The sequence below is a fragment of the Mastigoproctus giganteus genome, chromosome 12, assembly GCF_048544385.1.
Source record: "Mastigoproctus giganteus isolate SK-2022 chromosome 12, ASM4854438v1, whole genome shotgun sequence".
NCBI classification, from domain to species: domain Eukaryota; kingdom Metazoa; phylum Arthropoda; class Arachnida; order Uropygi; family Thelyphonidae; genus Mastigoproctus; species Mastigoproctus giganteus.
The window spans coordinates 156,054,393-156,069,786 of record NC_143586.1 but is presented as its reverse complement, the minus strand read 5'-3'; the positions used below and the strand labels follow the sequence as shown (position 1 = coordinate 156,069,786).

Below are 15,394 nucleotides of genomic sequence, written 5' to 3'. Positions count from 1 at the left end.
GACAGAACAAGATGTTGAATACATCCTCATTTCTTCTATCCTCGTTTTTTACGGACAAATGAATCTTCCAACCAAGAGTGAGCAATTGCAAGCAGGGTAGGTCTCTTAACTGAGTGTGCATTTTGAATTGGTCTCGGACAGTTAAGTCAGTTTGCACCAGAAGTTTCAAACGCAGCCTGAATCTATAGTTAGATGGTTTACCTTTTATGCTGCGTGTACATCTGGATTCTTCTTTGTGTGTGTATGTGTTTTTATTAAACGGAAGATTCTATTAAGGTACAGGATGTCCATCAAATCCATAATTCAGTGCGGATTTATTTTGCGTTCGCGAATAATATAATAAGTCGATCCAAAACAAGTACAGTAATTGAAAAAAATCCAATGTTGAATCTACTAGTTACAACAATAGATATTTTATCCTTTTCTACCAGTGTCTAAAAACATTTTAACGCAAACAAAAAAAAAAAAAAAAAAAAAGAAAGGTTGTGACATTTAGGATTGCAGACTAGTAGCACTGTTTTCTTTATCAGAAGTGCTTTTATTTACTGCATTTGCTGTTTCTGCCGAAAATTCAGTAACACCATTTTTCAGTAAATGGATTTAAGTGACCTTTGTTTGAATCAGATTAAAATTGACATATTAATTTAGATTCTCTAATGTGATTCAGAATAAACATTTTTGTCAAATTTTGTAATTTCTTACATGCGTCGCCCGAACTCATAAGAAGGTAGAGTGTTTATATATATATATATATATATATATATATAAACCTATGCGGGTGCCCAACGTAACCTGGAAAAAAAAATATATATATATATATTTTTTTTTTTTTCAGTTTTTTTTTTTATTATAACTTACCACCATTAACTTAACTCAAATGATATACAGACGGATATAATGTTTAATCGTTTTTGATGGCATTAATCGGATTTGTGACGAATTAATATTATTATATATTAGAAATAATATAAATTATATATAAATTAACTAGGATAATTTGCTTTTTACATACTTGGATATATATATATGTATATATATAAAATTGTGTATTATAACTTACCACCATTAACTTAACTCAAATGATATACAGACGGATATAATGTTTAATCGTTTTTGATGGCATTAATCGGATCTGTGACGAAATAATATTATTATATATTAGAAATAATATAAATTAACTAGGATAATTTGCTTTTTACATACTTGGATATATATATATCTATATATATATGTATATGTATATATATAAAATTGTGTGTGTGTGTGTATATATATATATGTATATATATATATATATATATATATATATATATATATATATATATATATATATATATATACACACACTGTATATCCCTTTTTAAGGATAGAATATTAGACTGTTTATTTGTTGGACGGTGCCTTTCAAGGTGAGGGACATTTGAATAACGCGGTTTTTCCAACACTGATGCTAATTTTTGAAGCAGGACTATTTTGAACAGGGTTGAATTGGATTATTTTAAAATTTCCACCGAGGCAACTTAAGACGCCGAGGTGTCAGCATATCTCATTTCTATATTGCGTATGTTCCACTATCGGTTTCCTGTTTTGCGGGATGAAAAATTATGTAACCCTCACCCTAGAAAATCAATAAAGGTGTGAACGAAGTTCATAGGAATTCCTCACGCCCTGTCTGGAAGGCTTTCTCCGCTTCGGTTGGCAAGAAAAGGTTCTATGAATACTTCGTGAGGGATTACAGACCAACAAAAGCCATACGTCATATTAACCTTTACGGGATTGTTCTTTTCTCTTGATTTTCCAATACTTTTTTGGTAAATAGCTACAGTGAGTTCATCTGAAAGCATTCTACAGTACGGGCCCAACGTGTATTTAGACAAATAAGCCCATGATTTTCCAGGGTTCCTAAAATGTTTCAGGCTTCATTATTTAAAGATTCACTTCTAGTTCTCCTCCTCGTGGGGTACAATATACGGATATTTTGTTGAGTTTTCTCAAGTTTATAAACGTACATATATTTTATAGTGGCCTACACTTCTTTCAAGTAAACATGAACTTTTCAAGGTTGTCGTATTGTGAGAATCTATTAGTCTCTTCTGGAACAATGAAAGATGCGTCACCCAGTCGCTATAAGCTCTAAGTCAGAAAGAGGTTGACCATTGTGTATCTTCTCCTTTCATTGTTCGGATAGTACAAATCGATTGTCATAATACGACCTTGAAAGGTTATTCATGTCTGAAAGTAGGGATGCATTTGCGGGGACGGCATTTAGCAGAGATGGCATTTGCTCTTTTCAGAACTGCACTCGGAACCACAAGGAGTAACGTAACTGGGGGGGGGGGGGGTAACCCCATCATTCCGTTTCTTTAAAGCTGACGGTGGTCTTGATTTTAAAAATAGTTTAGAAAATGTAAAAGTTAAATTCTAGACAATTAAAATCTTTTTTCAATGCAGCATGCATTAACAGTATGTAAGAAAAGAAAGGAAAAAAACTGACTCGAGTAAATAATATGAAGGTCTTTGAGATAACAGAAAAGGACAAAAAACAGTATGTACTGGAACTTAGGAACACGTTTTAGCTTCTGCAGATCTTTCATGACCAAGATATCGACGAGTAATACGACAACTTTCTGAAAGTGATAAAGCCCAAGAAACCTATAGGTAAAAAGAAATCCAAAGAAGAAAAATTTAGTCAAGAAACACTTGTCATGATGAACCCAAGGCGACAAATGAAGACCAAGATAAACATTGACAAGGACAAGATTGAGTATACTGAGTTATACAAAGCCATTAGGAAGGGACTCGGAGAGGACATAAGAAGATTTAACACAAGAAAAGTAGAACATGCATTAAAGGAAAACAAAGGACTTAAATCAGCATGTTGTTGTTGTTTGGTTTTTAGGAGCATTAGCAACTAAAGCCGTATTGCTCCGGGGATATGCGGTGGTCATTCCTTGACCTTCCCGCATCCTCCGTGTTTGGTGGTCACGGACTCAAACCCCGGTCAAGAAGCGTGTGCTACGCACTGCTGCTCCTGCCCACCTTGCTACGGAGGCGCCTTAAATCAGCAGTCATGAGCAGTAATACAGAAAGACAAATGATACTGAATATGAAAAATAAGAAAAAGAATGTACTTATAAATAGCAGAGAAAGCATAATTCAAATAAAAAGACTACTATAAAGTATTGAATAAGGAGCAAGGGAATGATGCCAACAGTGGGGAAGATAGATCACAAATTAGCAACACATACCACCAGTGGCGGATCCAGAAAAAATGACAGGAGCGGCACCATTTTGTACCTTGTTTGTGCACAAACAAGGTACAGAATAATGCATAGAACAAAACAAATATGACACTCGAACATAATGCAACTGGCAGACACAGGCACACAGCTAAAGTCTGAATTACTTTGAAGTAAACATTACATACGATCAAACTGCGTGACGCCTCGAACTAGAATGGCGATCACATCTGCATCAGTGTTGCCAACTGTAGTCAGTTGAAAATAGCTGAGCCACAATGCAAAAATAGATTAAATCATATGTTAACAATGAAAAAAAATTTTTTTTTTTTTTTTTTTTTTTTTGTGGCTAAAGGGATTGGTATATATTCTTCGAAAAAAAGACAGGGGGGGCACGTGCCCTGGTGCCCCCATCCTGAATCCGCCACTACGTACGACATACCCAACATCCGTCCTGATGAGGTAGAACATGCACTGAAGGATCAAAATGCCTCACGTGAGGATGAAGTTACTGTAGAGTTGTTAAAATTAGGAGGAAGAGATATGACACGAAATTGGCAAGACTCCAGGGACTCACATCTGGTGAATATGGGCTTAGAACACCAAGGGTCCTGAGCTGGATATCATCATTTTTCTCTTTCTTGGTGATTCCCCTCTCTCTCTCTCTCTCTCTCTCTCTCTCTCTCTCTCTCTCTCTCTCTCTCTCTCTCTCTCTCTCTCTCTCGAGGTAGCTCGGGTTTTTTTTTTTTTTTTTTTTTTTTGGCTGGTGCAGCATAAGCCTCAGGCTTCCTTGCACCATACAGCTAATAATAATAATAAGTTACGAAAGGCGTCACGCCTTTGGAGTGGAATAATACAATCATAATTTTGCTGCATAAGAAAGGAGATAAATCAGAAATTACGGACCAATTAGCTTCGTCCCAAACGTAGAAGTTTTTCACAAGGGTATTTACTAACAGATTAGAAAGAATACTTCATGAAAATCAACCGAAAGAGCAAGCTGGCTTAAGGACAGTATTCTCGACTATTGATCACCTTCACATAAAATCACAGCTAACGGAGAAAGCAAAAATATAAAACACCATTACGCCTGGCATTTGTGGATTATGAAAAAGCATTTGACTCCATAGAGCATAAGGCAATGCTTCGGGCACTGGAAAGACAAGGCATAGACATCCCATACGTCATGATTTTGAGGAAAATATATGAGAACGCTACTTCCTTTATTAGACTAGGCAAAGACAGTAGCAATTTTAAAATTGAGAAAGGAGTTCAACAAAGAGACACTATCTTCGAAGCTGTTTACTGATGCCCTTGAAGGAGCTATCAGAAGATTGGACTGGTTGCAGAAATGAGTCAGTGTGGATGGAGAGTACCTAAACCATTTACGATTTGCAGATGACATTGTTATCATAAGCCAAGATCCCGAAGAATTAGAGTAAAATCTTAATCAGTTATGCAGAGTTGGTAGGGATTTCGGACTAAAGATGAATATGGCTAAAACAAAAGTAATGATGAACAACCACGCCACAGAAAGAGATATAATCATTGAAGGAGCAGAAATTGAAAAGGTGGATTCACTTATCTTGGACAGCCGCCTCCGTAGCCAGGTGGGAAGGAGCAGCAGTGCGTAGCACACGCTTCTTGATTAGACCGGGGTTCGAACCCGTCACCACCAAATACGGAGGATGCGGAAAGGTCAGGGAATGACCACCGCATATCCCGGAGCAATATGGCCTTAGTTGCTAATGCTCCTAAAAACCAAATAACGAACTTATTTTGGACAGCTCATTACCTGTAACAATGATAAATGGCTGGAAGTCAAGAGAAGAATACGTTTCGGACGAATAGCATTCAGAAAATATAGTCACATACTGAGCAGTAATATATTCCAATTTGTCTGAATCGTAAAAAAATAATGAACTGTATACTCCCCACCATGACGTATGGAAGTGAAACTTGGGCACCCACCAAAAGAATGGAAGAGAAGCTGAAAACTACACATCGAAGAATGGAACGAATTATATCAGGAATCAGACTGTTGGATAAGGGAAATGCATATATTAGGCAGCAAACACAAATAAAGGACATTCTTATCAAAACTAATGGACTTGGACAGTGCACATAGCTCGAAGACATGATGACAGATGGACTAAGAAAATAACAGAATGGTTCCCAAGAGGAGCTGAAAGAAAACCTGGAAGACGACAACGGAGATGTACAGATGAAATTCAAGAGTTCGTGGGCAGTAAATGGGTGGCAATTGCCCAAAATAGAAGGAACTGGAAAGTTGCTGCAGAGGCCTTCATCCTACAGTGGATTGAAAATGGCTAATTATGAGAATGATGTAGTAATACATATTTAAGTACTTAATATTCGTCATAAAAAATACCCATATTTGAGAGTAAAAATTTTCGAAATATCCCCTCCTCCGTAATGAGATTATAGATATGCCTATGCCCATAACATGTAGTAAAGTTGTTTATTTTGCTCCAAAGCCAAGGTTGCGCGGCGCCCAGTATATTGTGCCTATTTAATAGCGTGCATCCTATGGTAAGTTTGTCTGTTCTACTGGATTAAACTCCAATTTTTGGAGTCAGCCATGCAATTTTCGCCTACGAGCGACTAACCACGCCTTTTGTGGGAAAATTCCATTATTTCACATGGCTTGACGGATTCGAATCTAGCCTTTTCCACCCAGTGTGGAAAGACAGCGATTAGGATTGCTAGGTGACTTCCTCAGAAAAACTGGAAATTATCGGTTTCGTTTATCCGCAACTTCCGGTTTTTGCTCATTGATATCATTTACTTCAATGTAGCTAGGCCTACAGAATTGCTTCTAAACATAAAAAAAACACTAGTACACACGAAGAACAGGTCTGGCGAAATAAAAAAAAAAAAACACAATATAATCGGAAAGGGGTTGATTACAGTAAGAATATTAATCGAAAATATAGTGCTACTAAAAAATTATTCAAAATAATCTACAACTTATAATTTAATTTGATTGCGCAGCATATATTTTTCTTAGAGAAAACATTGTTCACATCCAAACAGTTGAGAGATGTATCAAAAAACACAAAAGTTACCTCATGCAGATTCACCGTAGAAACTGTTATTCTTTATTGCAGAGATAAACCTACAATATACCCACCACGACCAACTTAGCCAGGGGTTAATTATTATTTATTTATATATATTAATTATTATACTTAAATATATATAATAATTCAGTTCAGTATTTTCAGTAAACTGAAAACACTGAACTGAATAACTGAAAGCAGTTTACTGCTTTTAGTATTAAACTAAAATATCGTGCCACATCATGTTCTTGCAACAGAAATAGCAAATTATCGTATGTTCGTGTTTCTCTTGTAGTTGCTCTAGTGTAAACATATTTCATACCTTGTGGGAGGAGGATCACTTCCTTGAATTTATAACGCGAAAAGGAGCATGAATGATCAACTGGGCGAAATAGTCTGGAAGCACGTAACCGTAGTAAATAATAGCGTAGTTAAATTTTTAATACGAATATACTTTGTGCATGGTTGTGGGAAGTTTTAATATTACTTATTTTTTGACAAACATCCTCAACCCTATTCGGCTCCACTGCCACTACCAAACAGGTAGAGCTCCAGTTGTTTATGACTGTGAGCCATTTTGACGTTCAAAGAGCCGCCCTTTACAAAACACATGTTCACCTAAACATCTTAACACTTATTTCTTCTATCTAGGGCAGATCTAGTGCCAGGAATTCTGACGTCTACCACCTTCCTAAACCTTAACACTTATTTCTTCTATCTAGGGCAGATCTTCCCTTAGACCTGCCCCCTTTCTATCCCCTTCCTCTACTTTGAGCACTCCTAAAGTTCTTTAGGAGTGCTCAGCATGATGATAGTAGAACCCAGCACGCCTTCTCTGTCCCCCCCCCCTCTCCACCTGCTAGGTTGCCGATCCGGCCACTACACACAACAGAACATGACACCATCTCAGACAACACAATGGCCAGAAGAGAGATGCCATATTACAAGAAGAAATGAAGCGGTTAACGGGGAAACTCCGTGCTCCACTCGGGCAACTCAACACATACACACCTAAACATCATTGCTGACCAGGTACACCCTTTCATGGTAACGGTCTTCCCCTCTGGCGGTGCCGTCTTTCAGCAGGATAAAATGCGCCATGCCACACCGCCCGGATTGTTCGAGACTGGTTCACAGAACATGAGGAAGACTTCCCGGTATTGCCCTGGCCTCCAAATTCCCCAGACATCAATCCCATCGAGCATCTGTGGTTTGTGTTGGAACAGCAACTCCGATCTGCGGTGTCTCAACCACAGACCTTACAGGAGTTAAAGGATGTTCTGGTTACATGTTGGTACCATATACCACTAGACTTGTAGCGTCTATGCCTCACCAGGTATGAGCTGTTTTGGCTGCACGTGAAGGACCAACGTCATATTAGGTAGGTGGTCATAATGTTTTGGTTCATCGGCGCGCGCGCGCGCGCGCGCACACACACACACACACACATATGCATAACAGTACACGGCAGCACAGAAAAATAGCCAACACCAGCACAGTGGCGATGCCTAACAAGAACGACACGTGCAGATAATAATTTTGAATTTTCCCTCCAAATCAGAAGAGGAATCTACACCCAATCACATAACTCAACTGTACAACCACTCCGTTTTACGACCACGCCCACGACGCGAAGACAAGGGGTATCCAGATACTGGAGTTCAACGATATTCTGTTTATACTACGGAACAACCACGCGGTCAGAAGAGTTCAGAAGGTAGAGAGGATCAGATGTAGCACCGTATTTAATAGTTTCGCTGGCTTGAACCACGGTCACTCCAAGCGTGTGCCCTTATTGCCTGACTACTCGGTAGTCTCTAAGGGAAAAATCCATTATTAGTATGAACGTAAGTAGTGCTTTAAATGAGAAATATTAACAAAATTTCATTAATACTTGGCACGAAAAATAAGATTGGGCTTAATTAAATACAGTTTATCCTTGTCAGAAGCTTATCCAGCACGTGCAAACATTATACATCAGTATGTTTACAAGTTCTCGTTGGTTCTGAAATCCGAACTCCTCTTTAATAAAGAATGTGCAATGACCTTTAGCATTACAAGCAGTCTTAAAAGTTTACCGGTATCTCTCGGTAGAAAGGATAATCGCCCGTATCAAGTGAACTTTCTCATGCAGAAAGAATATGAGTCAGTAAAAGACTAATACTAGAAAATTATTCAGTAAAATATTCATTATTGTTATTTTTAACTCTAGTGTAAAGCAGCGCTGATCAATCGTGGGCCACTTCCGGCGAGACGATTTTCTTATTACAATTCTATATCAATAAAAGAAAAATTTCTTCACAATTTTGTGTACTAACTTTTTAAATATACATGTATATCTTGTTTTATTTTTCCATTAGGTTTTTTTTTTTTTTCTTCTTTTAACCCACCTCTGAAATTAGTCCACGTATATTAATAATACCTATAGGTAAATAAATAGTTTTAGTATTTAATTGAAAAATATATATAAAGTGGCCTTCCAGATTTTTGTAAAAACTCCATGACAAAATTCTAGTGTATGATCAGTCCCTTTAGTGCTTTTCTGTCCTCCCTATTAATATAAAGATATGATGCCATTTGTATCTGCGTTTCTTTAGGTCACGAGACCCAGAATTACGTTATTGCCACAACGCAAGCGACTGCAATTTGCAAAGTGCATTAAAGTTCGTCAACTGGGCGCCAAGGCACTCGCAGAAGAATTTTAAGTGATAGCTTCAATTTTAAAATATCTATGCGATTCCCAGTTAACGGTTGCGCATTCCTGTATAGTGAACCTTAAGTATAATATAAAAAAATATTAAAAAAGATATTGTTTTCTTTTTAAAATTCTTGAGGCATGTTTGCAACTGGAAGCAATCTTTATCTGACCTGTTTAGCCTCTTTCATTCTTTGTCATTTTAAAATCTCACTGGCCATAGGTGAGTTGGAAAACAAACAAAAAAACGTATGTGAGCTATGTTTGAAACTTACAGCTCCTTAAAAACATGGACCTTGGCCTGTATCCAGTGTTTCTCAAAGTAGATTGTACCACGATTTGAAATTTTTAGACTTCTTCTTTCAGGCTTGAAGTTAGCCGATCTTAGGAAGCAGTGTTTCCCCTCGTGAATTATTCGGAGTTATCAAACGCACATGTATATCGGCTAGTAAACATATCCACTTGTACACACATAATACATTGACACAATATGGTATAAGATGCTGATACACCGTGGAACTAACAAGAACAATTTGAGAAACACCAATCTACACCAGTGGTTCCCATTCGCCTTCTTTTAGCGAGCCCCTTGTGTAGTAAATTTTTGTTAATAATTAATAAATATTTAAAATAAAGAGTTTTTGAATGTATTTAATTTATTGAAAACAGCTCCAGCAATGCATAATACGTAACACCCTCACACTAAAATCAGAATTCTGATAGTCATCAATTTATAGTAAGGTATACAATATTAAAATATAATTCTTGAAACTTTTTTTTTTTAAAGGGGGGAATAAACAAGATCTGACAGAGCTATAGAATTGCTTGAGGTGTTAGGGTTCTGCGAAATATTCAATGTGTGTGCCTGCGTCTGAGAGAGGGGCGATTTCATGATTACTGTTATTTATTTATCGATTTTTATAAAAAGGGCAGATAACGTAGGAAAAAGATTAAAATTTTGGTACTGTCTAGAGCCGTGGTTTTCGAAGTGCGTTCCGGGGAACTCGGTGGTTCTGCAAAGTTCCGTTAGAGTTTTATTTCGTTTCTACACCCCTTTTTTTCCCTTTTTTTTTTAAATTTATTATTAATTATTACTGTTTTAAAGCTATTAGGGTTCCGCGGTCGGTGAAACACCTGGTCTAGACCATAAACAAGATATGCCATTTCGGTGATCTAAAACTGTTAAAACTGATTAGTAACCTTCAAACCTCCGACTGGTTTTATTACAACTTGACGAATCCCCTTTTCCATCAACCGATTTTAAGCTACTTTTAAACTACTAATTATTTTACTTAATGCTTATATATATAGATAGATAGATTTTTTTTTTTTTTTTTTTCCATTTTGACTGCGGTATTATAAAAATAACTCTTGTATCTCTTTCTCTATCCACATTGTTAGCTAGGGGCTGTTCCTGGTCTGTAGATTTGTAAATAAATAAATAAATAAAATACTTCACAGCGCATAGTAACAGGAGTGGTGTTCAGCGATAATTCAGCGAAGGAAGAACCTTCTTGCAGTTCTTCCTTAATTAAGAGATAAAATGTGAGGCGAAGACATTTACCAGGCCTTCAAACAGTACGCTTCAGAAAATAAACTTCCTCTCCAAAAAAAATAGTGTCTGTGCTACCACTGGGGGACGCCTGCGATGAAGTTAGAGCTATGTTACACGTTTCTGCAAGGATGAAAAGCTATTGCATTATCGATTAATAAACACCGTACAAAATTTAATCCATTTTCATGATGTGATGAACGTGGCAACAAATGATCAGTCTTCTTCTTGGATTTCTCCGTTGTATCAACGGTTATCCTCGCCCTAACTTTTTTTTTGTTTATATTTTAATTTTGTTCTTCCACTCTTTTATGTCCTCCCAGTATCCATTCTTCAATTCCCTCTTTTCCACAGCCGCCCTCATTCGCTCCATCTATGTCTTCCTCCCCTTTTAGGGGGGGGGCATACATTCCATTGCTTTTTTAGGTAGCCTCTCTTCTCCCATTCTCATAACATGTCCATACCATTCTAATCTTTTTTGTTCAATTTTGTCAATGATGTTTATTTGAGCGTCCATGCTTTTCTTATATCTTCATTCCTAACTCTTTCTAATTTAGATCTTCGGGCTGACTACTCCAAAAAATCCATCTCGACAGCTAGCAATGTCTTCCTTTATGATCAGTGCATACACCAAAAATTTGGTTTTGTGGATCAGATAAGGTCCGCTTTTAGTGGGATCGGCTAGTTTCTAAACTTTTGTCCCGTGTCCCACTTTGTGCTCAAAATGCCCTGATTTTGACCACGTTATACATTTTGTAGTACGAAACTGGAGGTCGAATATCATAGTGGAATCCTGATCGCCGTTGTCGTTCAGAGCCTCTGTTATATTCCGTTAGTGCTCTGGCTACAAGCACTAATAGTCAGCTTGCCTGACTATTTTGAAAAATTTGTGGACTAATAATTGGTTGGTTGGTTTGATTTTTTATGGTGCATTGGCAACTTAGGCTCATAATGCGCCGTGGACTAATGAAGGAAACACTAAATGCAAAGTTCGTAAAAGCAAAACTGCAAATTAGAATTTAATTTCAATAAAATTGTTTTGAATTTGTAGACACTGGTTGAACGCAACCGAAATTAATAGAAGCTTCACAAGCAAGCAAAAAAAATATTCAAATCATTATGCAAATATTTAAAAAAAATTACTGGTACAATGCAAAAATCGAAAATTGCGTATCGTACTAGTTTACGGGTGTGTGAGAGTGGAAACTCGAATTTCCAACAGAAAAAAAAACTTTATATCGCTGTTTGAGATGGGTTTACAGCAGTGGTTTTCACCCGGGGTGCTGTGGCACCTTAGGTTGCCCAACAATATTCCAGGGGTGCCACGTAATTTGGGTGTAAGTTACTTAAACTTATCTTTTTTTAAAATTTATATATTTATTTCCTTATAAAAAGGTATACAGTATCTTTTTAATTTTGTGGCGATCTATAATTGATGTTTACTTATTACCTCTATATAAAGAATAAAATTAATAAAATAATTATATACTGTATATATATATATAATTTGTATTTTGAAATGTAATTTTTATAATTATATTATTGAAATAACTATCATATAACATATATATTTTTAATATTATATATATATACACACACAAGGAGAGAATCGGATCTAACAGGCAGAAAATTGAGTAAGAGTGCTGCAAAATAAAATAAATTACTTAGGGGTGCCGTCATTAAAAAAAAAAAAAAAAAAAGGTTGAAAACCACTGGCTTACAGTCTCGAGCACAATAAAACTGCCGATATACAGAATTCCTTTGGTTTCGGACATGATTCTAATTTTTTGGCCCACTGGCCAAAAAATTAGAAACATTTTGCACTTGGTGTCGAGAGATAATTAAACGTACAGTAGGGAAATGCAAGTTGTCACGTGGTATGATCACATGCTCCTTACTATCAGATAAATACTGTACGCTTTGTTGCAGTTTAGTCGATCCGGTGATCTTCAGAAAGGTATTATTATTATTGGGGCACGTTTAGCAAGAGCCACAATAAAGGAAATCACTGGTGTGTCGAAAGCAACCATCTCAAAAAGCATCCAATGAGTGGAAGACGAAAGATGAATGCAGCTCTAAAAGGAGAAGAAATGCGGCAGAAAGTCCATACACCAAGAATGAGGCTTCAGGAATTTAAAGAGAATTGTGCGTCAGAATAAAATGTCCGGTGGGCAGCAAATGACTGAAAAATTCAATTTAGGCAAAGAAAAACTTATTTCCAACCGGATTATGCGGCGGAAGTTCAATCTGGGATTTGGTAGCCCACGTACCTATAACAGAAGCTGCTTCTTTCTGCAAAATATCGAAAGATTCAACTGGAGTAGTTCGCTAATGCTAAGAATGGACTGGAATGGTGGGAAAAGATCATGTGGTGTAACGAGTCTCGATGTACACTTCTTTTTTTTACCAATGGTATGGTGAAAGTGTGGTGTGAATCTCATAAAGATATGCATCCAGACTGTCTAGTGTCCACCACTCAAGCAGCTGGAAGTAGTATCATTTCAAGATCTGAATACAATTGATTGCGATATGTTGAAAAGGTCAGTTCGGCTTCGCACTCCTCTGTCAACCGCAGTACGGTCAATTATTGCTGTAAGTTCTTTAGGATGAAAAAATGACCGCTTAATAAAACCTTGCGGAATGGTCAATTCTGGAGCTAGACTTCCTCAGACACGAAGTGGAATCCTTGCCACGACGTCTATGGGCTGTAAATTCGAGCAGTAGGTGACTCTGCTATCTACTCAATAAAGGGTTTTACATTTTTTATCAGTGAGTGTAGTTGCCTCTATTCTGTTAGTCTTAAGGGTGAAATAAAATTGGGATCTTTCTATCAGAGTACTGCTAAGTTATAGGTAAATGAAAGCGGGGTTGCCATTAGTTGGCTGGGACCGCTTTAATTAATAAATAAAAAAATATATATTCAGTAAAATATAACTTAAAGTGAAAAATATTCTTAATTTAAGTCAAAATAAAGTTTTAATTTGAATTCTATCTTCAAGAAATTTCCACTACAAATCACTACCTTTACGAATTGTAGCTGAGAATTATTTTTTTCTATGAGATTATCGAGGGTTAGAATACTCGGCTTTTCATTCGATAATTATCGCTTCCACTTCATCCCACCTTACTAGAATTTGGTATTTTCATTTATCAGTAAGGTCAAAATTATTCTAATAAAAAAAACTACCAATATGATTGACAATCTTTTTCAACTGGTATGTGATTAATTGAAATAAAATTAGTGGTGTATGTAGCTGAAGGGGTGTGATTTGCTGATCATGTGACTAGCCAGAATGACTTGTTAAAACCGTTTGTTTTGATTTTTAAGGGACCTGGCTACGTTAACGTACTGCTAAAGGCATATAATTGGCCAAACACCATGCGCCTCGTAGTAAATTCCATTAATTTCTTTCATTAAATATTCAAGGGAGAAAAGAAATTCAAAAGGAGAGACTGTTTCTTGAAAAATCTCTGAGAACCGTAAGTGCTATCGCCTACATAAAGATTGTCGTTTTAAATTACAACTATATAAAGGAGTCTTTCATAATAATCAAGCAAAATAAAACTAACAGTTCCATACACTTATATAAAAAAATGGTTGGTGTTCCGTATTCATCTGAAGCTAAAACTAATGAGAATTCTAAGCTTGTTTTGAAGACCACGCTTTGAAATTCGGCTTCACAGAAAGATATGATCTTTAATCTGATTCTGTGTCCTTGTTGTGGTATTTCTGACTTTAAGATGCAAGGTGAAAAAGGCTTTCCAGCATATGCGTGTTATCGAAAGGGACATACGATATTTAACTGGTTTTTCACAGAGCGATGGAATTCTTGCTTCAAGTTCAACCAATAAAGCTAATTACAGACAGTCAGTTTTCAACTGAAAATAAAATAAAAGAACTGTAAAAAAAAAGTCATTATCAAATATTCTTGCGAACCCGTACGAATTCAGGTATTCGGCGAATACCGAAGCTACAAGCTGCATGTGTTTAGCAATCAAATAGCCTACTTTTATAGCTAAACCAGCCGTGATCTTCCTACATTACATTTTCATTCCAGGTTTAGCCCCCACACTTCCAGTTAATGTGCTGAGTAAACACAGCCAACGAAGATAAGATGTTAACTGAACGAGAGCACGACCAGCTGTACTGAATAAGGGGACGTTACACCCGGAGCGGAAGCAGATGGCACCTTTTTTTTTTCTCCCCCCTACGTGAAACTGTGGAGGCCCAACATCAAAACTGAGCACCATCGGCACACGGCTTACTCAGCAACAGTGCAAACCTACTAGTGTTCCAAGTCTGGTAGGGACCCAAGTAATAATCACAAAAAATAAAGATGCACTTACCCAAAAGATGAGGTTGACTAGAACGACGAGGTATTTTATGCAAATGTAGCACCCGGTCAGAGCCATAATAAGAATAGGTCGTAAACCCAGACAATAATGCACTCCGCGAACAAGGGTAAACAACTGTTCGTACAGCACTAACGTCAAACTGAATTGGCGATCTCCTCCGTTCGCCGCAGCCGACAGCGCGGGTGCCAGTAGTAAAAGAGAAAGCGCATGCGTCGATTTTCGTGACGAGTGTGTGCTCGACTCACCCATAATGCATTTACTAAGAAAGTGATCTCCCGGAGAAAGAAGCGGAGGGGGGTGTTCTAAATTAAATCCCTTATTAAAAATTAAGAAAGTCTCATAAATCTAATAAGAAAGACATTTTACAAAAATAAATCATAAACAGTGGAGTTCAGCCATAGTCATCTGTTAGCCGTTTGCAAAACTATTCTCCTTAACAAAATGGCATGTGCTCTTCTTAAGCAATTCA

The 15,394-nt window shown here is 36.9% G+C and overlaps 1 protein-coding gene across 1 annotated transcript in view; it reads right to left on the bottom strand.

Moving 5' to 3' along the window:
- The window catches only part of LOC150077532 (CD9 antigen-like), a 156,213-nt gene extending 141,110 nt beyond the window's left edge, over nucleotides 1-15,103 (bottom strand). Inside the window, exon 1 of the mRNA XM_090386987.1 lies at nucleotides 14,917-15,103. Coding sequence (XP_090243113.1) covers nucleotides 14,917-14,982 — 66 coding nt within the window. The 5' untranslated portion in view covers nucleotides 14,983-15,103. The remainder of the gene's footprint in view (nucleotides 1-14,916) is intronic.
- Nucleotides 15,104-15,394: the final 291 nt, after the last annotated feature.